Genomic DNA, 24,524 nt, shown 5'->3' on the forward strand with positions numbered 1-24,524 from the left:
ACCAGTATCCCGTTCGATGTAGCAGAGATCTGCTCAGAATAGGTTAGAATGGAATATATCAGAAAGCATACAATGCATAACAACACAAACCAAATTCTTCTTCCTATATCTTCTTTGCTTCAGTATTAGGTGGTAATAGTGGCATATGATAAGGTGTTTCTATTACATCTTCCACGTAAGGCGTTCAAAGTACTTGACAAACATTACAGGCAGTCCCCGACTTACGCGGATCCGACTTATGTCGGATCCGCAGTTACGAACACGGACTGCGGGACCGCGCGGTCCTGCCGCCCGTGTACTCCCGGGCAAGAAAAGCTGCTCTGCGTCTCCCTGGTCTGCAAACCAGGAAGACGCGGAGCAAAGCTGCGGAGTGGCTCTGGCAGTGGAGCAGCCCAGGCGCGCCTGGGCTGCTCCGCTGCCGGCGTCCTCAGAGGCTTTGCTCCCCGTCTCCCTGGTCTGCTGGTCTCCAGCAGACTAGGGAGACTGGGAGCAAAGCTGCGGAGGACCCGGGCGGCGGGACCGCAGTGCGTCTCGGTCCGCCGCCCGCGTCTTCCTGGTCTGCTGGGGGGCGGGCGCAGCTAGTACACCCCCCCCCCCCAGCAGACTAGGCTTTTCTCCCTCGCCTGTGGCAGAGCAGCTGGGGCGCTGCCGGTTGGTCCTGCAGCGCCGCTCTGGGTGCTACTGGACCAACCCGGCAGCATCCCAGCTGCTCTGCCCCAGGCGTCCTGATTCAGCCGCTGCTGGTCAGTTTCAGCAGCGGCTGAATCAGGACGCCTGGGGCAGAGCAGCTGGGGTGCTGCTGGGTTGGTCCAGTAGCGGGATCGGCGCTACTGGAGCAACCCAGCAGCACCCCAGCTGCTCTGCCCCCGGCGTCCCCAAGTCAGCTGCTGCTGAAACTGATCAGCGCTGACTACAGGAAGCCCGAGGCAGAGTTGCTCTGCCCCGGGCTTCCTGGAATCAGCCGCTGATCAGTTTCAGCAGCAGCTGACTTGGGGAAGCTTGGGGTTCTTAAGTTGATTCTGTATGTAAGTCAAAACTGGCGGTCAGTTTCAGCAGCGGCTGACGCCAGTTCCGACTTACATACAGATTCAACTTAAGAACAAACCTACAGTCCCTATCTTGTACGTAACCCGGGGACTGCCTGTACTGGATTTAGAGGGGTAGCCCTGTTAGTCTGTTTCAGCAAAAACATCGAGGAGTCCCGTGGAACCTTAAAGACTAATAAATGTATTTGCTCATACCCATATAAATTTGTGAAGTCTTTAATATACCACGGGACTCCTTGTTGTTATTACTGGATTTAGGTTTGTGGCAGCCCTGTGAGGTAAACTTTACCCTCATTTACAGCAACTGAGATTAAAAACAGCTTAAAAGTTTGATCCTGTAAGGTGCCAAACATTCTTGCCTCAGTCCTCAAGCAGTGGGACTGACAGCCACTGCAAGGTGAATGTTGGCAGGGCAGCTTTGTGCCCCTGGATGGGGCAGGGCCTGCGCTGCCCAGACCACGGCGCACACCTCAGTGCTCAATGCTACAGCGTCCAGTGGCAGTCCAGTGGCGATTCAAAGGGGGACTTTGAATTGCTGGGCCCCAGGGCAACTCCCCCTTTACATCCCCTCTCTGTGGGCAGGCCTGAGTCCAACAAAGGTGAGAAGCACATGCTTCAGTTGTTTTGCTGGACTAGGGCCACACTGCTGAGCATCATGGAGCAGTGAGCCATTGGTGACTTGCCCAACTCATACAGGAAGACTTTGGCAGAATTGAGGATGGAACCCAGGTTTCTAATATTCAAGGACAGGACAAACCACACTACCTCAACCTTTACCCCAGCAGCGTGCTATTACTAAGAAGTGCTGAAGTTTGTAATGCTCATGTCCCACCATTGTAGTCTTGATACAATGGTGGGTCATAAGTGAGGCTGGGTCAGAAACTCCAGACATATAAAATAAGCAAGAGGAACATCATGGTAATTGGAGAGTGAAATCTTTTCTACTGGGAAAGGTGGGATGGAATTCCTGGTTTATAATATCAGGAAATGATCACCGTTATATAAGGGCTCAGACATCATTATAGAATCTAACCTGAAGTTTGACATTTTTGTTCTGCTCTGTTTTCCAGTAAATCCCTTAAACATTCTAGTCATCAATTTCCTAGGAAGACGACTGAGCCTGTCTGTAACAATGGGATGCACAGCGCTATTTTTCCTTCTCCTTAATATCTGCACTACAAGGTAGCGTATTAAAGTATGCTAGGTCTGTAGTGATGGGTTGTTGAACCACAGGCAGATGGCAGGATCCCTTAAGTTCTCAATTTGCTAATCAGCAGTGTTGTTAAATCTCTCAAAAATAATCTCCTGCAGTTTCCAATCACTTATCACCAAAAAAAGTAATAATAATACAAACCTTACTAGAGTGTCTGCTAAGAATATGTGGATTTCATAAAATACACTAAAAGACATTTACTAGTGTGCTATAAAGTGCTATAAATAGTTGCAGCTAAATTTAAAACATGCATCAAAATAAATAAACAAAGTACATTTTGTGGTACAGTACCTATAATTTCTTGCACAGTTTGTTTACTGCCAAGTTAAAGTAGATCTACAGAGAACAGAAAAACCTACAGCTAGCCCATGCCAGCTGACTCGGGGCTTGGATTGTAGAGCTGTTTCATTGTGTGTAGGCTTCCAGGATTACACTGGAGTCCAGTCTCTAGGACTCTGTGAAGTGGGACGGTCTCAGAGCTCAAACTCCAGCCCAAGTTGTTTTTTCTTTGCTATGTTGACTTACCCTTAGAGTATGGGTGGGATGGGTAGATGTGTCTTCTAACTGGGATGAATTAGTAAGGTTTGCTTGTAAAAACACAAGAGGCTGAGCTTATGGAATTTATAGGCTCCCCCAGTGAAGCTGGCAAAGCTTGTCCGTTCACAGAAGTAGCCCCCACACTGAAAGTAGCACTCTGAAATGACCCTTCAGAGTAAAAGTTCCAATTGAACTGATCTTTCAGCTGTGAAGTACTGCTATGAGGCACAGTAGCCAATGGTCTATTTTACTGGTGTCTAAGAAACAGCATAGGAAAATGTTACGTTCACTTTAAAACTATTCCTCTCATAGGGGCTAGAATACTAGTTCTGGGGGTGCTGCAAAACCGACTGGCTTAAAGTGGTTTCCATTTTGAGTCAATAGCTCTCCACATCCCCGCATACAAATTGTTCCAGTGCCCCAACTAGTATGATTTTCTTCAAACTTGGTTTCTTGTATGGATGGCAGGGAAATTTAGCAATCAAGCCAAATTCAAAGTTTCTAGACATCTCTATTTAATAGTTACCTGAGTGCAAAATTCTGGGTAAAGAACTTTTCTAGTGTTCAGCGAAATCAAACACCTGAAACAGTTACGCTCAGTCTTCACCTTTGGGCTGAGTCTAAGCATAGAATTTGTGACAGTTTATAAGCAACTAAGAAAGAGGGATAAGACTGGAAGCTAGCAGATACAACCTGACTTGCTATAACGAATACACATATCATGACCCTCTCGGGGTCAGTCCATTTTCTAAGCAATTCCTCAAGAATAAAGTCCCTCAGTGTGAAGCAAACTTTCCTTGCCAATTTAGGGAACTGTTACATTTGTCTATTAAATCATACTTGTCTTTTACTATATTCTTATTTGGTGAGCAGTGGGTAACCACTTGCTTTGTCTGTGTTAATAGCTGGTCAATGACACTAGTTCCATATTCTCTACCCTCTTTTCTCTCTAGTACGGGTCTAATTGGTTTTCTCTTCATGCTGCGTGCCTTGGTAGCAGCAAACTTCAACACCATCTACATTTACACAGCAGAGGTAGGTCCATCTTCTGAAAGTGGCTCATTAAACTTCTCTTGCCAGAAGCTGGGAATAAGTGACATGGAATGGATCACTTGATTACCCATTCTGTTAATGCCTTCTGAAGCATTTGGCATTGACTACTGTCAGAAAACAGGATACTAGGCAAATGTTCTCCTTGTCCATATACATTGAACATATTTTTAGTTCTGCAAATATTTTGTCTACAATATTTTGTCAAGGAGGTCCACAGATTAAATGTATGGGCCATAAAAATATTTTATACCAGATTTAAATATTTTGTCTTTGTTTCATGGGAGTGTCCCTTTGATTATTAGGTAAGAGGGTAACCAGGAATCTGCTTTACTTTCTCTGACAAGAAAGCTGGTGCTTTCTATAGAAAATGATTAATGGTATGAACTCCCAGAAACCACTAACTTGAGGGAGCATTTAGCAATGCTCCAAAAGGGATAATGCCTGGAAAATTATAACCCTTAGTTCTAAAACAAACACATAGCTATTAGAAAATAAAATCCTCACCCCCCATTTATCCTTAAACATATCTTTAAGAGCTTTAGAGGGTAGCTGAGTTAGTCTGTTACAGAAAAAAAACAATAAATGGTCTGGTAGCACTTTATAGGCTAACAAAACATGTAGATGGTATCATGAGCTTTTATGGGCACAGCCCACGTCTTCAGATGACCGGAGTTATGCGTAGGGGATATGAAAACTCAAAATAAATAGGAGACGGGAGCTTTGCTGAAACAGGGCCTAGGAGAGGCAAAAAGGAATATGCCATAGTGAGTCTTGGCAGTTCTTTTTAGGTGACTGTGGGTCTAATACAGTACAAGTATTTTGAGTGAATTTAGGTCTTGCCTAAGGATTGAAAGCACTGAACACCATACTTTTCTCAGTCCACTAGAAGTGTCTATGCAAGTGTCTCCTATTCCACCCAATTTTTCTGCAAGCCTTACCTTAACCAACCACTTTTAAGGCAAAGGGATTAATGTCCATTCCAGTTTTGATTGGACTAACCTAAACGGATCCTATATGGGAGCCCTTTGAAAATCTCTTCCTACCGATGTCCTTTTTTGTGTGTGGGTAGCATGCTGTAGTTCGTGCTGGCATTGAACTAACTCCCCTTTGTCTTGCTGTAGGTTTACCCCACCACGATGCGAGCACTGGGGATGGGGACGAGTGGGTCACTGTGTCGGGTTGGAGCTATGGTGGCACCATTTATAGCACAAGTAAGAAGCTTTTCCTATTAGCATCCTGGTATGAGGCAGTGGTCATCAGTGATGGGGAATGAGGCTGGTAGTTCTTCAGCAATCTTGGAAGATAGTTTATACATAAACATCAATGTCCGGGCAAAAACAAAGCAAATGTCACTATGTACGTGTATGCATGATCACAAGTTTTTAGGAGATCCATGGGTGCCTCTGAGAGCAACATTGGGCATTTGGTTTTTGTTAAGCTCTATGCCCAATGTTGCTCTCAGAGGCACCCATGGATCTCCTGGAAACTTGTGATCATGCATACACGTACATAGTGACATTTGCTTTGTTTTTGCCTGGACATTGATATTTATGCATAAACTAGGGTTATATGATCATTGCCAAAAATAAACCCACAGCAGTGGTGGCTTGATTTTTTTTGAAAGATGAGACAAATCAAAAAATGGTTAGCTCTGTTCCACCTCTATAATTTTAAAGTTTCCTCTTTATAATGCAATAGGAACAGCAGGAGCTGCTGCAGTTTCCCAAGCCACCACAGGGGTGGAATATGAAACTGGCCTAAGGAAAGAGAACCAGCTCTTGATAAACAAATACAACTCCAAGCTCCTAACCCTGCCTCTTGCAAACCTCAACTGCTGTAGTGGTTACCACAGCAACTCTCTGATAAAGTGACTCCTATACGGTAAATTGCCATGGTAACAAGGCAGTTTCTTGAGGCACTGTTAGCCATACTAATGGGCTGTGTGTACATATTAGCATCCCTTTTCCGGAAAAGGGATGCTAATGAGACAAGTCGGAATTGCAAATGCCGCGAGGGATTTAAATATCCCCTGCGGCATTTGCATGAACATGGCTGCCACTTAAAATCAGGAATAAGGGATCTTCCGGAAAAGGCTTTATTTTCCGAAAGATCCCGTCTAGACTGGCGCTTTTCTCCGGCAAAGCCCCGAGCTGGAAAAAAGCGGCAGCCATGTTCATGCAAATGCCGCGGAGGATATTTAAATCCCCCACGGCATTTGCAATTCCGACTTGTCTCATTAGCATCCCTTTTCCGGAAACGGGTGCCACTGTAGACACAGCCATGGTGCTGAGCCATATGCAGCTCTACCTTCCTCAAACTTTCCAGTGTTGTGTTATGTGATGGGAGAGTGGGTTGTGACATTTGTGTAATTTGTCAAATCTCTCTCTAGGTAGCTAGTTATGAGTTACATAAAAGTAACCTTGCACCTTTTGGGAATTCTTGGGTAGACTGTGCCTTGTATGTCTGGGCTGGTAGGTTGCTTCTGAACTGTATCAAACGCTCTGTACAAAATGTAACTGGTTAATACACAGTGCAAACGTTATGGAAGCTGTTAGCCAAGAAAAGAAGCTATCCGATTTATCACTGCATCCTTTACTCCCTTGTCCAGTTAACATCTTGATTCCTAACATGCCTCCTAACCCCACACTCACATGGTGCTTCGTTTGCTTGTTGGTAGGTTCTCATGAGTGCTTCATTCCTTGGGGCCCTCTGCCTTTTCTCAGGAGTGTGTGTGGTATGTGCCATCTCTGCCATCACTCTGCCCATAGAGACCAAAGGAAGGGCACTCCAGGTTTGTAATCTCTGATCCTTATTTCTAACACAGCTACAGCATTGTCCACATGAGAACACAATACTGATTTGATTAAATAGTTTAGAGGCTCCTGCAATCATTATTTTGTCCCAGATCCATAGAAAGCATTCAAACCAAAGTAAGTGACTCTGTACATATGGGTTAGGTTGGACTGGACTGATCTAGCTAAACCACAGTCTCTATTACTGTATATGCTTTGCCATTATAGCTACAGTGGCATAGCTAGCCCAACAAAAGCACTATTGTCATCACTCATGCCAATAGAAGGGTTTTTTCTCTCTCCATAGTATCACCTTCCCAAAAAACCCAGTTTAAGACAAGGACTAAGGATTGTTTAAATAATCTCCCACTGTGGATGGAAGGTAGCCCTGTGCAGGTGGCCTGAATTCTATTTAAACCTTGAGATGGTTGGTATTGCAGTAATCAAACAAAAGTTTTCCAAAAAATGCTTTAACATGTAAGAGAAAAACTTTGATCCATCTATAGTTTCAATCTTATCTTATCTAATAGTGAACTAGATACATGTAAATTTAAATGACTATTTGTTGAGGCAGAGTCTCTTCCTTGAGACTGGGCTGCATGCTTGAGAGCTAATATCACAGTTGCAGTTTCAATAGATAATCTTTTGCAGACTAGCTCCTGACTCTGCTACCAATTATACTATTCACAAAGGATTAGTCCTGTAGCAGTTAATGGGATCAATCACAAATGCAGTTACTTATGCATAAAAGTAAACTAGGTTAAGGCCACAATTTATTTTCAACATTTTATGTGGAAATTTTTTTTAATGCGCCAATATTTGTATTCCTTCCCTACTAGTGTTAGGAGGCCATACAAAAATATAGATAGCACACAAATGCTGTTTGTATTCTTTAACATAGTGACATTTAAGATGAGACAGTTTTCATGTGGCAGTTTAAATTGTTGCTCCTAAATCTGTTTTGTAGGAAACGTGTGGGTGCATTGTAGACCGTTATATTTCAAGAGTAATTTTAGAATCCAGATCAGCGTTGTATGAAAGAGGCAGATGCATAGGCTGAATGTATCTAGCTTTGCATCAGATTCTAATCTTAGAGCAAAACCATGGCTCCTGGATCCATAAGCCTCAGTTCTTAAATATGCTCAGTTTGAGTCTGATTTTTATCCTTTTTATATCTTCCCATTTTTTTAGCAAACAAAATGAAGAAACTCGAGGTTGGCTTGCCTGGGAGAGAAAAAGGAACATTTTGATTCTTTTCGCAGTTGAACTACCTTATGTTCATTGCTTCTTGATGTCATTTCATTTCTGGAAAGAGGCAGCATAATCAATCACCATTGAAGAGCATACAAACTACTTGCTTTCTGCAGCTGACCTCCATTTGCACAATTTTTTGGGGGGGGGGAGGGGGCACTGACTTAAGGGTGGGGAATGGGTTAGGGTTATTATACATCAGTTCCTACAAAAGTCAACAACTTTAGTGCAGAATGGATGTATACTAGGGCAACTTATTGGGGGGGTACCCTGTAACTGGTTTGGGGATATTGTCAGTTTATAGCTGGATTAAGGCTGAGGGTGTTTTTCCTTCAGGAGTGGAATAGGGCTTTTGCCAAGGTACTGTGGCATACTTCAAGTACATAGTAATTAAGTATGATATGTTTGTGTGTGAGTCCTACCTTACTGTGCCCTCAAAATGAAGCTTTAACTGATTTACCACTATAATCTCAGGACCAGAGTTGTCTGGAACTTTTCTATTGGAAAGCTGCTGGTTTGTGTCTCTCCCCCACCCCTAGCAATCAGGGACACTGCTAAAGCTATAATTTCTACCACCAGTAATGGATATTTCTGTAAGACTGGAAATATGTACAGAAACCAATTAAAAGTGCAAATACAAAAATGGGCTCTACACAGGGGTCATAACTGGATTGAGGGAGCAATTTTTCAGATCAGGCCAACAGCAGGAGTAGTATGTTCAGTAAGTCTAAAAATTATAGTATTTCTAAAAATTAAAATCATTTAAAAAAAAACTTGCATTTCATTACTGTGAAAACTAAAGCTTGCCTTTCCTGCCGCAGGCTGATAGAACAAGGCTAATGAACACATTCAGTATTTAGATTTTTTAAAAATTATGTATAGATGTATTTTTTTCCTATGTAAATATAGAGTTCATGCACCATGACCCCCCTTTAGACAACAAAAAACCCTACATGATACCAGGAAGGGGGACTGAAGCCCAAGCCTTGGGTGGAGGGAAAGCTGAAGCCTGAAGGGCTTGAGCCCTGGCAGGGCACCTATAACCTGAGTCATGAAGGCCTCAGGCTTTGGTTCCGAGGCCACTGCAAGCCTAAGCCAGTCTTGACACCCACATTAAAATAGGGTCTTGATAAACAGTTTGAGGTCTACTGGGATAGGATATGGTTTAGTTAAAAGGAACCACTAGTCTCAATTAAGGATGTTAAAATGCAGTTAATTGACTAGTTGATGGAATTTCCAATGACTAGTGAATAGGCACTTCTGCATTCCTCCTTTGAATGGGGCTCCTGAACATTTCAAAGGAGAAATGCGGAACTACATGTACAGCCTGGGGCCAGCGAGAAGTTCCACTGACTCTTGGCTGCACACAAGTCTCTGCTTTGAAATGCATAAGAATTTTTAGCGGAGTTCAAAGCCATGGAGCCCAGGGTTAGCAGGGGACTAATAGGTGCTAGGCACCCAGGATCAGCTGGGGAGTCCCAGGTTCCCCTGCCCCTTTAAAATGAGTGAAGGCAGCAGTTACAAAGGGGAAGCTGCTGCACACCTGATCAGCTGTGAGGCTGCTTTCCCTTTGAAACTGCTGCCTCCAAAGGGCAGCCATGGAGCCTGGGATCAGCTGGGGACTCCCCAGCCTCTGCTACAGCACTTCCCCAGATCCCGGGGATCAGCTGGGGAGTCCTCAGCTGACCCCAGTCTCCCCAGCTGCCCCTTTCAAAGGTGCACAGGCAGCATTTTAAAGATGAGCTGTGCAGAAGCTGCCCCTTTGAAAAGCTGACTGAAGGTTTCAAAGTGTGAGCTCCTTCTCCTTGCCCCCTCCCCCGTTGCTATCTCTATCTCAGAGGCGGCAGGGGGTTGAATAGTCAAAATACTATCTGATAAGCATTTGCTTTTACATCCTCAATCAACCCACACCAGTGGAATCTCAGGTAAACAACTGTCTGGCATCCCAGCTACTAACCATGATAAATCACATATAGCCAGCACACTGCTGCAAGTTTCTCACTCAAACTAGATGAACACAATGGTCCCTTTGGATCTTGAAAATTATTATTTACTTCCCCTGTCCATTCTGTGCCTTCCCTGAATTTTCAAGCTGGCTATACCTCTGTCCATTACAGCACAAAGAAAATATCAAGGCCTTGGAGCGTTGTGTTGACTAATATGTAATCATTAACCTAGCGTAACTGCCTGTAAAGTTAAGCATTGCTAATTCACTAACTCAGCACCAACCAGCCCCACAGCACTTCTCTCCAGACAATCAAAATATAACAAAATGGGCAACTTAATTAAAAACCTGAAGTACATTTTGACAGTCTCTCTGCAGGTAGTTCCTCGATTTTTTTTTTAAAGTACATTACAGAATATTTACTTTTAACTACCCTCATCATGTAATAGAACTTCTTGCAATAGAATACACACAGCTGATTGTACTAGCTGGGCTCTAGGGTACCACAGACTCTTATTTCATCCCTGCTGCTCCTCTTCTCATTTCAAGATCCTTCTGCAAACTTCTTAATTTTTATAATAAAAAATGGTAGGCAATTACAGCAAAAGGGGCACTATTAATCAGCTACACGCCTGTTAAGTAGTATTTACTTTGCTATAACACCCACCTTCAGTTTCTTCCTGCTGTCTTCTCTTCACTCCAGCTCTCTGCCACTTTATAGTCATCAATGTTTGTGGCCAGCCTCAGTTACCTCTGGCATTCAATCTGGTACACAGGAACAACAACCTCTCAGTGCTATACAGAACAGCTGTTTGCTTACCTGCACTTAAGCTGTAGAGAACCACCACACTACTCCACAAATGGGAATAGCCTAGCTAAGGCTGCCCTTTTGAAGCTTAGTTTTCATACAAGATCAATTAATGCTTCTAACTGGTCTGTGGAGCACACACAGACAGGCACCTTTGAAAGAAATTTGGGTAGTAGGATCTTCAAAGAGAATTACTTGAGAAGTAGGGATGCGAACATGTAGTTGACTACTTAATTACCCAATAAGCCTGGGCTTATCCATTAATCCTACTGACTACAAGCATGCCCCACCCCTTGCTGCCTCTGTGCCTTCCCTAGTTGTGCAAATTTATCAGACATGGGGGTGGGGGAGCAGGCACTAGCTCCCCACAAGCACTGGATCCCACTGGATCTCTTTGAAAGAGAGGCAGCAGCTTGGGGGGGGAGGGGAGGCAGGAGCTGGTACACACAGGGGATCAGCTTTCAAGCTGCCTGACCATTGTGCTGCTTCCTCTCTAACAGAGGCAGCAGTGCGAGGAAGGGGGCAGAGGAGGCTGCCACAGCAGCAGTCCTTGTCCATGGTGGGACTCGCCCTGGATAGGGGCTGCTGCTGCCTTTGATACAGTGTGGAGCAGCAGGTGGGAGATGGTCTACCCTGGGAGCCAGTTTTAACTGGCTGATTCCGAGACAGCAGTGTGGGATGGCATAAGGCTCCCGGGGAGTGGGGCTAGGAGTGCACTGGCTGCTGGCTCTGCCTCTGGGAACTATCAAATAATCATGTAACTGATAATATTTGGTGCAGTTACATGATTATACAAGTACACGGTACTTAACATCCTCATTGAGAAGGTCTAAGAGCTGTATGAGAACTCATGTAGCTGGTATTTCGTAAACAGTACAACAAAAGGACAAGGAAGATCAAAGGCGTGGAGTAGGAGGAAAGCTTTCCAACTTGAAGAGGTTTCACTTCAGTGATGACTCAGTCATAGAGCTATCACCAGGACCATCTCTTTGGGAAAGGCAAAATTGTGTTCTGAAGATGACATTGTTAGAAGTTCAATAAACTGCCAGAACAGTCTTAGGTACAAATAACCATTCATTCTTTGCAAATATGTCATTAATTTCCATTAGCACATGTAAACAAGATAAGACAGAATCAATGTACAGGACATTTCAGAGACATTTTGGTGCAACTCATAGCAGTAATGCATGCTGGCCTAGCAATGTCCAGCTGCTGGGATGAGAGGAACAACGTTCCTCACCTATTATAAAACACCCCAAACAAATCCCTGATTTTTAAAATATATTTTAATACATCCCCGCCTTTACATTTTAAATCACCAGTAGCTTCTTTGGGGGGCAACTATACTTCCACTGTACGAGTCTGTATCCTAGGACAACAAAATTTCACCATGTGCTTTCATGGCTTGTGGTTAAATACAGTACAAAACTCAAATTATGGCCAGCCACCTGCCTTTGGTAAAATTAATGTCTGGTAATATTACATTTTCTTGAAACTGAGAAAGTCACACATTGAAGTCATGTAACATTTTAAGTTTAATTCTGTACAAACTTTTTTCTTTAAATGGATTTGAGCAGTGGTTATTCCAGATTAATGATGTTCCACAAGTAGGAGACAAGGACTGAACTTCACAGAACAATCTCTCCAAATTCCTTGATCCCCGGTAGAGCTCTGTTTGAGGGGAAGGGTAAAAAGTCTAGTAAACATCCACAGGCATAAAGGTCAAAGTGGTCATGACTTTTCCTCTTGACAACTGACAGTTGATAAATACTTTTCTTTTTTTTTTTAAGTTTTAAAAAAATCATTCCAGTACATGCAATTCATTCATTTAAGCAACAGTCGCTCCTCTCCTTTGAGACGTTTTTTCCGGGGCTGTACAAAATCATCATCAGAGTCATCACTAAATTCTGGATTCTCTCTCTCACTCCGGCAGAAAGGTTGTATAGGGAATTCTCTCTCTGGATAAAGGGTCTTTAGGAGTTCTTCAAAGTAGGCTTCAAGTTTCATGCCAGCATCAGCTACTTCTGAATCAGGCTGTTGGGTGAGTTTACAATAATCAGTGCATCTTAAAATAGTTTTACAACTCACAATACCCCAAAATCTCAGAAGTAAAGTAATTTGCAAAATTAAAAAAAAATCAACTAGCAATAAAAGAAGACATTTTTGGGTCATGGGTGACAAAATCAGCACACGGAACTCTGCAGAAGTCAGTGGTAGAGGGGAAATTTTGGCCAAGGACAGCACAGCAAATTCCTTTTCTTACAAAACTGACATCAAATTTAATGTTCAAGAACCGACAGCACCATTGGTTTGAGGCCTCAACAGAAAGACCTGTTTAGATGATATTTGGTACAAAGTTTAGCCATGTCAGAAAAGGAGAGGTTGGCTCAACTGTGCCTCTAAGACGACAGTATTTTATACCAGATGCTTTGAATGCTATGCCATTTTTCTGGAAAGTGGAATTTTTTTAACCTCTCTCACTCACGCATATACACCAGAACATAAGATATCACTACCATGGATGATTATACCTTGGAATACTAGCCAGTCTGGCTAAGGTTGGTGATGTAAAAAACCTTCAGTTTCCTCTAAGTAGAGGACAACAGTTAAAACCAAGTCTCCCTTCTTTCATGCCCTAAATGGAACATTTGTCCCTTCTCCAAAGTTCTACCGATCCCTTCACATGAGGAATCAGCAGATGACTAAGTCAGCAGTGGCCAAGGACTTCTTGCCTTGGCAATCAGAAGCCCTTGTACACTAAAGAGTTGACTAAAAGGAAGGACAAGGTGTGTAGAGAATAAAAAGCTCACTATTAAGTGAGGGGTTAAGGAAAGGAGACAGGACAGTGGGAAATATTCTGCATATGGGAAGCAAAAGTGGGTGAGTCAAATAGGAGGAGGGATGTAAGGAAATATGCAACTTAAATAAATGTGCCAAATAATATTAAGAAAACGTAAAAGGTATTTTTCTGTTTTCTGGATGTGTCCAGATAACAGCTCTGAAAACTGCTAAAAACTTCAAAGGTTGAAAAAATCAGAAGCTGGTTTGTGTATCATCTACAGTGGATTCTAAGTTTTTGTAGGTAATGGCAAAACAAACCAGACAAGTGTGTGATTTACTGGCCAGGTAAAGATCTAGGACTTCGGAGGATTGATACTAACTGGATAGAACTAGTGAAATCTAAGATTGCAATATACAGATAAGAATAAGGCAAATAAAAGCAACAAAAACAGCTAGATTGACTATATGAAGGAGGGTAGCAATGCTTAAAAAGACAAAAGATACCAACTAGAGTTTTTAAAGGACAAGTAAAAGATGTATCAGAATTATTATGCTGTGTATATGAAAATGTTTAGAAAAGAATGCTTACAGGTAAGGCATTTATAATAATCTATGCCTGTATGATATTATGAGACAAGACCTCTACCAGATTGGACCAGCATGGCTTTGATGAGAACAGATACAGATGACCTATGCCGCAGGACTGGATAACTGATCCTGCTTTAATCCGCTTTACTTAATGCTTTTTATTTAGTTAAAGTGGTAATATAGTGCCCTAAAATTTTCTTAAACTTATTGATGACTAGTTGTAAGCAAGTGTAATAACTGGTATGGATTGTACCTTTCACACAACAGAAGGGAAAAGGGAGTTACTTACTCTGTGCAGTAATGGGAGTTTGTCGAGATGTGCATCACGGGTGCTCCACTATGGATGCTGGTGCGTCCTTGCGCCGGCAATCAGAGATTTTTCTAGCAGTGCACCGCCACACTGTGCACGCGCACTGGCGCCTCTTTGTGCCATTGGTTTCTGTTAGGCATATGTGCGGTGTGGCCCCCTCCATTCCTTCTCTACCCTTACCACTGGACCAAGAAGGCTCCAAAGAAGGGGAAGGAGAGAGGGTAGTAGAGCACTCACAGGGACACACATTTCGAAGAACTCCCGTTACCGCACAGGGTGAGTAACTCTCTTTTCTTCTTTGAGTGATGTCCCCATGGGTGCTCCACTCTGGGTGACTACAAAGCAGTAGTCGAATTGTGGAGGTGGATTTGAAGCCCTGCCCCGTCACTGAATATAACACCGCTTGTCCAACAGACAGAGGACGCAATGGCAGAGATAAGCGTGCAGTGTTTTGCAAATGTGTGGTTGGATGACCAGGTGGCTGTTTTGCAAATATCCTCTAGGGGTACATTTTGGAGGAAAGCAGTCATGGAGGCCACGGCCTGGGTTGAGTGAGGGGTGATATTGTCAGGTGATTGTTTGTTGTGTATGGTATAACATATGAGGATACATGATGAGATCCAGTTGGAAATCCTCTGGGAGGAGACCGCTTGGCCCTTGGAATTTTCAGTGAAGGATAGATAGGAAGAAGCTGGGTGATTTTCTCCATGAGGATATGCCATGCAGCCTCGGATGGATCAGCATGTGGCTTGGGGAAGAACGCAGGTAAGTATATGGGCTCGTTAATATGGAAGAGAGAAGGGAGAAATTTGGAGTGATGATGAAGGGTTACTCTGTCTTTAGTGAATATTGTATAACGAGGCCTGCCATTAATGCCCATGCACCCCTCTCTCCTGCTGCAAGTAATGGCCACCAAAAAGGTGACTTTCATGGATAGGCATAACTATAAGCATGTTGCTAGAGGCTCAAAAAGTGGTTCAGTCAAACTCCTAAGGACGTGATTACGATCCCAAATGGGGACTGGAGGCCGAATGGATGGGAAAGTATTTTGGAGACCGGGAAGGAACTGTCTGATGATTGGGTCTGAAATGACTGGTGGTCCGGTGAAAGACCGCTATTGCTGTTGCGTGTACTTTTACCGTATTAAAAGATAGGCCCAACTCTCTTGGTTCCAGATGGGGATGGGGTGGTATCAAGAGGAATAGAATGACTGTGTTTGAGCAACTTGGAGAATCTGGTCGATTTATAACGGTAAGCTTTTCTGGTGGACTCTCTTCTGCTGTTGATTAACATCTGTTTCACATGTTCTGAACAGGTGTTTTCAGCATTCTGGAGCCACAAAGGAGCCATGCATGGAGATGTAGTTTGTGTGGTTCAGAATGGAGAACTCTGCCATGATGTTGAGTGAGAAGATTGCACTGTAGGGGAAAGATATATGGATCTACTATCGCCAATCTGTGCAGATAAGGGAACCATATTTGTCTTGATCAAGCTGGTGCAACAAGGATCACATGGACTTGTTCTATTCATGATGGTTGTAAAAGATAAGTGTCCACCATAGTGTTAAGTACCCCCTGGAGAGGTGTGTCAATGGGGGTAATTCAGTGTGCAAGGCACCAGTTCCATAATTGGGGGCTTCCATACAGAGGGAGGGTGACTGGGCCCCACCCTGTTGGTTGATATACATGCAGGTTGTATTGTCTGTCATAATACTGATGGTCTTGTGTGCAATATAGGGTAGAAAGTGGAGGCATACCCAATGCACAGCCCTGAGTTCTAGGAGAATGATATGGAGCATTTGCTCGCTGAAGAACCATTTGCCTTGTACAGTATGACTTCTGAGTCTTAGTCTTTTAAGAAAATAACTTGTCCCTGTCAAATGGTAGGTTCTTGACTTTGTTTTGGAGGTCCTTTGGGACTGCCGCTGCCTGTAGGTAAGACGCCCGGAGCATGACTACAGCCATAGTTGTAGAACGGGCTGCTGTATCTGCCACATTGATTGCTATTTGAAGGGCCGTTCTTGCCGACACGTAGCCTTCCTGCACCACAGATTTTAGTATGGGCCTTTTAGATTCCGGCATGAGTCTTGAGAATGTATCAAATACATGGTTTGAAAGATGCGCTGAGTAGTTGGCAATTCTCAGCATGAGTGTCGCAGAGGTATAGAGCTTTCTGCATAGTAAGTCAAGCCTGTTTGTGTCCCTGTCTGAAAAGGTGTGCTAGTATTGTGAACTTTTTAACCTTTGGTGGGCTGCATCGACTACTAAAGAGTTGGGCTGAGGGTGAGTAAAGAGGAATTCCATGCCCTTGGGGGGTACAAAGTAGTTCTTATTTTTACTTTATTTTGGTCTTTTTGCTTGTCGGTGGTGCAGAAGCTGGGGCTTGCCAGATTTTTTCAGCAACCTCTAGGATGGCCTCGTCCAAGGGGATAGCTAATCTTGCCCTATTTTGCGGCTGTAGATTTTTAAAAAGTTGATGTTGTTTATCTTTGATTTCATCCATCTGTATTTCTTGACTAACTGCCACTTGTTTGAAAACTTCCTGGAACTGGCGGAGGTCATTGGGTGAGGAGACATCCCCAGGAATCACAGCTTTATCTGGTGAAGAAGATTGGTCTGTAAGAGACATCTCTGGTGGGTGATCCTCAGTGGCAGGGTGTGTATCCTCTGGCTCTGATGGCAGTTGAGGTGGGGATGTGGGTTGTCCTGTTGGAGTAGGAGGGGCTGGAGTTGGTGAGTGCCTAGAAGACATGCAGTCACAAAATGATCTACCATGTGATTCAATCTGTAGTGCTATGAGTACCTACTATATGAATCACAGTACCGGTCATCGCGATGATAAAGGCTGTTCAGTGGTGAGCACCTGTGGGTGTGTTCCCAGTGATGAATATGGGGAGAACATGGAGATCGGGAAGGGGTGTATGAGAGTCTGGAGGAAGCTGGAGAAGTCGAAAATTGCCAGTATTGATGATGTTGATGGTCCCTGTAGGATGCCAGAAAGGGAGATGGTAGACCTTATATGGCGACCGGTGCTGGTGATTGCGGTGCCGGTGAGATTATTGATGGGAAACGGGTTGGGGGGGGGGGGGGGGGGGGCGGCGGCGGAGTGCTGGTGCGTGAAGTTGGTGCTGGCAGTTCCGGTGCTGCATGACAGTCTGGGGCAGAAGTATCTGCCAGTGCCGACAATGCTCTCAGAATCGAGATGTCCATCGGTGCTGGAGGTTTGGTAGGGGGCGGAGCCGAAGCAACTCTCAGTGTCGCCAGTGGTTCCGCTTGTGCCGGTTTCTTTGGCTTGTCTCCCTGCTGACTCTGGAGTGCGGGATATTAGGTAAAGATGTAGTCGAAGACACCCGCGGTCTTTTGGGTGGAATGACAGTAGGAGAGGAAGCCCTACGTTTCTGAGGCTGATCTCCTGAAGTTGCCTCCAGGCGTGGCAGCTGGAGGGCTTTATCAAATAGTATCATTCGTAGACTCATTTCCCTGTCTCTCCTGGCCCTTGCAGTCAACTTTGAGCAATGTGGGCATTTTTGTGGAACATGGGCTTCTCCCAAACACCGGATACACAAGGCCATCGGAGGCTATCATTGCCTCGCGGCAAGTGTCGCATTTCTTAAATCTGGGCGACGATGGATTTGCAATATCAATGTCAATGGTTTTTTTTGGTTTTTTTAACTGGGTAAGTATAACTAAACTATACCATTAGAACTATGTACACTAAAGGAGAGACTGTAATAATGCAACAGGTACGGGAAGGAGAAGAGAATAACTCTGAGGTATTAAAAACAATTTTTTTTTAAAGTTAACTAAGAGGATAGTGACGGGAAGAGGAAGAACTAGAGGAAAATGAACTTATATGCAACTTTAAGCAGGGATCTCACGCGAAGGAGAAAAAGGTTGGAGAGACACAGTTCACTCCGTCTGCAGCCTGAGGCGCTTGAGAGGAACTGGCGGCGGATAGACCGTGCACTCTCTCAAAATGGCACAAACACCACAAGACGCCACCGCGCATGTGCGATCTGGCCAGGTACTGCTACTGCAAAAAAGTCTCCGTTCTGCGGCACCGGGGCAAGCGCAGCACCTACAGTTGAGCACTCATGGGGACATCACTCAAAGGAGAACTCCAGATTATGGAAGGTGAACCCACCTGTCTAGAGAATATAGTGCAGGGCTGTAAACAGTACTGAATCCCATTTGAAGAGTATAAAGGCATAATCGGGCAAGATTGGCCAGCTATATAAGTGGACATGTGGCCCAGAAGCCTCAGGCACATGTGGACTGTTGTGGATAGCTGTGACTGCAAACTGAGGCACAGTTTAAGAATCACCTAAGAGTGGTTAGCTGGCAGGAATGCCCATGACTTCATGGAATCTAATGGGGCCCCACTAAACTATTTGCTGACTTGATGTTTCAAATGAGTCCCAGTCAAGAAAGTGTAGTGTAGTGTCAACATGGGTAAAAATCTCCTCTTTGAAGCTTGCAACTAATCACTGAGGTAAGGGAAGATACAGATTTCCTCTCTCCTGAGGTATGGCATGACCTTGAGGAATGCCATGTGATAACCTTGCATTTGATGAAGACTTGGGGGACAGAAGAGAGGCCGAAGGGGAGAATCATGTACAGAGTGGCAATCTCTTACTAGGAAGCAAAAATGCTTCTTGTGATTTGGAAGATTCAGAGCATTAAACCAGTCACTCTGAGACAAAGCATGGAGAATAGATATATACAACTAACTAGAGAAATAAATAGTAGTAATAACTACACAGAGCTTCATCTCCAGCCAAGGTGTAGTAAGAAGGAACTGAGAGGGTGTTGGGGCAGTGCTGTTTCATATACCCAGGAGAGTAGCTACGGCAGCACAAAGCATGAATGCCACCACCATGTTCTAGCACATGGGACAAGCCCATGCCCTCCTCTCCCCACTGAACACACATATGTATCTAACTAAAGCATACTCAATCCCAGTGCAGTAACAAACGAAATTGTTTGCTACTGCTGTCTCTCTCTTTTTTCCTTGTATGGAACAGTCTCCAACTAGGTATTAATTGAATACAAAAGCAATTTCAAGTGAAATCTAATCTCACTGAATAGTCTCATAACCAAAGCAAGATTAATTCACAAAGTTATGTCTTTTACATCAAGAAATTCTAACCCTTGCCACAAATTCTGCTTTCTTGAAAATACATAAGCTTGTAAAACTATATGGTTTTACTTTTCTGACCTCATTAAACTCAGCACAATTTTGGAAAATCAGTCTGAAATCAGCCACAAAATCTTCCGGTGTCATGTACAGTGGGTGGTTCACTTGCAGTCTTTTTTTGATTGTTGACAAGTCCATGGGCTTCTTTATTATTTTGTAGTAATCAGGCACCTAAAAAAAAAGCATCAATACAATAAGTTGTACAAACACACACTTTTAATAATAATTTCCAGTAAAATACTATTCAGTTTAACTCTTAATAGTATAGTTCTAAGATGTAAACATAATGCTTTCTTGAGACTGGATCCTTGTGAATAGTGAGAGACACCTCTGTCTACCTTTATGATAAGAATGCATTAGTATTTATTTCTTCACCACTAATGCCTGGTCTATACTACAGAAGACTTAACTCTGAAAGGGTAAGTCTACTCTAGCTCGTTAGTTCCAGGTAGTGTAATTAGGACAAGCGGAGTTACAAATGAAGCCTGGGATTTAAATATCCCGGGCTTCATTTGCATGTTCCCGGGTGCCGCCATTTTTAAATCCCCCTTAGTCCGAACTCCATGCCCGCGGCTACACGTGGCACAGAGTAGGTCGTTTGAATTAAAGATCCTGATTCGAACTACCGTTACTCCTCGTGGAAGAGCTGTAGCACTTAGGTTGATGTAATTTGGTAAACCCAGTGTGTGTACACATACCATTGCTTACACTGCTAGTTCCTCATTCCACGAGGAGTAACAGTAGTTCGAATCAGGATCTTTAGTTCAAACGACCTACTCCGTGCCGCGTGTAGCCGCGGGCACGGAGTTCGGACTAAGGGGGATTTAAAAATGTCAGCGCCCGGGAACATGCAAATGAAGCCCGGGATATTTAAATCCCGGGCTTCATTTGCAACTCCGCTTGCCCTAATTACCCTACCTAGCTCGAACTAATGAGCTAGTGTAGACAGATCCTAAGTGTCTTTACTAAAAGTTTCCTCCCATCAATTTAACTCACCCACTATGATAACTTAATAGCTCCACCTCTGTGAGAGCTGTAGCACTTAGGTTGATGTAATTTGGTGAACCCAGTGTGTGTACACACACCATTGCTTACACTGCTAGTTGCTGCCTTTCACGGCCCGTTGGTACCCTACAATGCCCCACTTGAGTTAGAGGTGCACGTCCTCACCAGGAACATACTTTCGACACAAATAACTGATTTAATTGCTGTAGGACAACCTAGCAAGTCAAATTAATTTTGTAGTACAGACATGTCCTAGTATAACCAGTTAAAGATGCATTTGAAGTATAAAAGCTATGTAAAAGCTCTTATCCAGCACTTAATCAAAAAGCTCAATTTACCAGCATCTCTGATAACTCCCAATACAAATCTTCAATCTAGTGACTGGGACTAGTATACTGCCCAGCACAGCACATTATGCAATTACATATTCTGCACACTACTCTTAGGCAAAGAGGCAAAAGACAAGTAAGCAAACTGAAATCAGGATTTATTCAAAAAGCAGCTTCCAAGGTATGCAATTTTTTCTTTCTTTGTAATTAGATGCAACAATTAGATTTACAAACCAGAAACCATTCTTTTCCCTCCCATCCCCAATTTAAGCAGATCGGTGAAGAATTTCAAGATGTAGTCCACACTGTGTAATTAAGCATGCACTTGTACTACTGATATTACAGAAAGACTACCCTGAAGGCTCAAATAAACCTAACTAAGCGGTACAGTGGTGCAACTGTGCCATGCCACTGTACCTATGCTGAAAGGAGAGCTTCTTCTATTGCTATAAGAATGCTATCTTCCCAGTAAGTGGTGGTTATGTCAATGGGAGAATTCTCAGAGTAAACAACAGTAAGACAGTATAACTATATCACTCACTATAACTTAGTAATACTGACATACATTGGCACTATAGACCAGTAGTTCCCAACCACTGGTTCATGGACCGGTGCCGTGAACCACTGGATGCCAGGCTACGACACACTGCCAGCCCTTGCCCATACCAGCTAATCTGCATGGCTGGTGGCTGCCAGAGCTGAAGCCAATTGTTCACAGTGGCTCTCGGGGCCAGAGTACACCCTGGCCTCCTGAGCCACCACGCAGCAGGCAACTACTGCAGCTGAAACCGGCTGTTCACTGCAGCTCTGGGGGCTAGGGCTGAGGTACATATTTTGGCAGACGGGTAACATTTTATTTTCATATTTGTGCATTCATTATTTGCATAACGAATATGCAAAATATGCAAAGAAAATGTTACCGGTCCGCCAAAAGTTTGTGAATGGGTTTGCCAGTCTGCGGTATAAAAAAGGTTGGGAACCTCTAGGGTAGACTAAGCCTCTTGTTCATTTTGAGTTTACAAGAGCAAATACTTCATTGCTATTAAATGAAAATAGATGCTTAACAGCACCATTAATTATGCAATTCAATGATGTGCCAACTACCAACCTTTTCAAAAGAATGAAGCAACACTCAAAGTGGGTAAAGCAGACGTTAAGGGTTAAGTCATGTTTCATGATATACGAATTTAAAGATGTACTGTATGATTTACTATAAAGTTTGTAAATTTATTGCTACTGGTAACTAAGTCTCACCTTAATCTCTGCTTGGATTCAATAAGCATGGAAATTCTATGCATCTAGTTTCAATCTTTTATCTCTACCCTACATTATTTGGTACATTAAATATCTGGAGTATATTACTCTCCTGATGATGGATTTGTTACTGGGAACAGTAAATGCTGATGTCAAGTGTTCTGACTCCTTTATAAGGCAAAAATAACAATGTACATACCGTAGGAGGAACCGGATCTTGAAAAGCCAGGCTCATTTCATGGCAGTAGAGGTACAGCAGTAGTCTTTCACACTTCTGTATATAAGAAAAGAGAAGAATGCCTGTGTATTAGAGAATGCTATGATTTTACCTTTGATAATTTACTATGCTAAAAATTCAAGCAAATGTTTAATACTTCCCTGGCCCGAAAAAGAAAAATCAAGCACACTTGAAAATGTCAGACTTTTAGAGAAAGCAAGTCAATCAACATTACCAAGAAGCCTAATTGTCTCCCTCCCTCCCCCCCAGTGCCATCAAAGAGTGTACCCTGCTTGGGCCACAGTTCTGCCAGGAGCTACCACCACCCCTCATTATGCTCTGGCCAAATTATGTCCTCAGTAATTACTTTAAATTCATATAAAGGAGTTACTAACTGGCAGGGCTCGACAAATGCACTCGCCCATGGCGACTACATTTTACCAGCTGGCGAGTGCAGGGGCGCACTGGCCCGGTGGGCAGTTGTGACAGGCTGGCCAAAGCCCGCACTACAGGCAGCGTGGCGCTATCCGATCCACCGGCCGGGTGGAGCAGTGGAGCGCTGCCGGGACGGAGGAAGCACAGTGATTCTCAGTGCCAGGCTGCCTGTGTGTAGCTCCGGCGCGAGGAGGTGGGGCTCAAGCCAGAGGGTGGGATTGCGGCAGATGCCAGGACGCTGGCATGACATGGCCCCGCTGATTTTAAAGGGCCACGGCAGCTCGGCTCTGGCTCAAGCCGGGAGCAGAGCAGCTGGGGTGCTGCCGGGTTGGTCTCCTAGCGCTGCCCCTCGGGGCTGCGGGACCAACCCTGCAGCACCCCAGCTGCTCTTGGGGACACCTTGGGCAGAGCAGCTGGATTGCTGCCGGGTTGGTCCCGCAGCGCCAAAGGACGGACCCCAGGTTCTCTGCCCCAGGTGTCGGGATTCAGCAGCTGCTGAAACTGACCATGCTGAATCCGGAAGTCTGGGGCAGAGCAGCTGGGGTGCTGCGGGGTTGGCCTTGTAGCACCGCCCCTCGGCGCTGCGGGATCAACCCGGCAGCACTCCAGCTGCTCTGCCCCAGGCGTCCCGAAGAGCAGCTGGGGTGCTGCCGGGTTGGTCCTGCAGCCCCGAGGGGCAGCGCTACGGGACCAACCGGGCAGTACCCCAGCTGCTCTATTGCAGGCATGCCGGATTCAGCTGCTGCTGAAACTGACCAGCAGTGGCTGAATCAGGGACGCCTGGGGCAGAGCCGGACTATCGTAAGGCAGGGCCTATGAGGGGTCTGGGGTGGCATCCCCTCCCACCCCACTCCAGACCCCTCATAGCCCCCCCTTCTGATAGTCCGGCATATCTGATAATCCGGCACCCCCTGGGTCCTAAAGGTGCCGGATTATCAGAAGTTTACTGTAAAATGAATGTTCAAAGAGATCAAGCCAGGTTTCTGTTCTACATAATGCTGGAAGGAACAGAGGTTTACTGACATACCATACCCTCTTTTATTCAGCTTCACCTCTAATATTCAAAGCCACAAAGGGAGAGCACAACAAGCAGATTTCTACTGTTTCAACTGTGACACCAGAGCATCTGTCAATACTGGGGATATGCAGCAGCTCAACAGAGAAAGAATATTTAAGACTTCGTAGTGCTTTATAAATGAAAAGACAGCCTTTGCAACAGGAAAGGGAAAGAAAGATATTTAACATCTTACTCAACACAATAGAAGAGCACTCAGTGATTCTTGGCTTTCAGTCTTGGTTCAGAACAGTAGACCATGCCTAATCTCTTCCAAGAGTTTATAAAACATGCAGGCATATTTTAAACATACTGCTAAATTATCAGAGCTTACTTAGAAATCCTCTAGTAAATTCTTATTTCTACCATCAAACATATCAAAAACAGCATTCACAAAATGACCAGACAAGCAGACTGGTTGAATGAAAACTGTATTCTCACCCGACGATCTATTGGTGCCAATCCCATATAACCTTCTAGTTTTCTTTTTTCAGAGCCCTGATTGGGACTATCACAATCATATTCTACTTCTGGCTTGGACAAGTCCCGACAGAATGTGCAAATCCACTCTCCTCTAAACAAAGGGGAAAACACATGTATTACTCTGGGCATCTAATAAAGGTACATAGTCTTGAATAGAGGGATTCTAGATACCTTTGGACAAATTTATTTCTCCCTCCCCTTTTCTTTGGTGGTTGCAAAACCACAAA

General features: G+C 44.1%; 2 protein-coding genes across 7 annotated transcripts in view; one reads left to right on the plus strand and one right to left on the minus strand.

The window, feature by feature from the left end:
- The window catches only part of SVOPL (SVOP like), a 31,083-nt gene extending 23,116 nt beyond the window's left edge, over positions 1–7,967 (plus strand). Inside the window, exons 12-16 of the mRNA XM_075939555.1 lie at positions 2,117–2,228; positions 3,750–3,831; positions 4,971–5,060; positions 6,527–6,640; positions 7,833–7,967. Coding sequence (XP_075795670.1) covers positions 2,117–2,228; positions 3,750–3,831; positions 4,971–5,060; positions 6,527–6,640; positions 7,833–7,844 — 410 coding nt within the window. The 3' untranslated portion in view covers positions 7,845–7,967. The remainder of the gene's footprint in view (positions 1–2,116; positions 2,229–3,749; positions 3,832–4,970; positions 5,061–6,526; positions 6,641–7,832) is intronic.
- Positions 7,968–11,913: 3,946 nt separating this feature from the next.
- The window catches only part of TRIM24 (tripartite motif containing 24), a 114,869-nt gene continuing 102,258 nt past the window's right edge, over positions 11,914–24,524 (minus strand). For all 6 annotated transcript variants that reach the window (XM_075939521.1, XM_075939513.1, XM_075939505.1 and 3 more), the window contains 4 exons: positions 24,256–24,388; positions 22,308–22,382; positions 19,542–19,691; positions 11,914–12,679 (listed from right to left, as the gene is read on the minus strand). In XM_075939521.1, coding sequence (XP_075795636.1) covers positions 12,470–12,679; positions 19,542–19,691; positions 22,308–22,382; positions 24,256–24,388 — 568 coding nt within the window. In that variant the 3' untranslated portion in view covers positions 11,914–12,469. The remainder of the gene's footprint in view (positions 12,680–19,541; positions 19,692–22,307; positions 22,383–24,255; positions 24,389–24,524) is intronic.

This window comes from Pelodiscus sinensis, chromosome 1 (genome assembly GCF_049634645.1).
Source record: "Pelodiscus sinensis isolate JC-2024 chromosome 1, ASM4963464v1, whole genome shotgun sequence".
Classification (NCBI taxonomy): Eukaryota; Metazoa; Chordata; order Testudines; family Trionychidae; genus Pelodiscus; species Pelodiscus sinensis.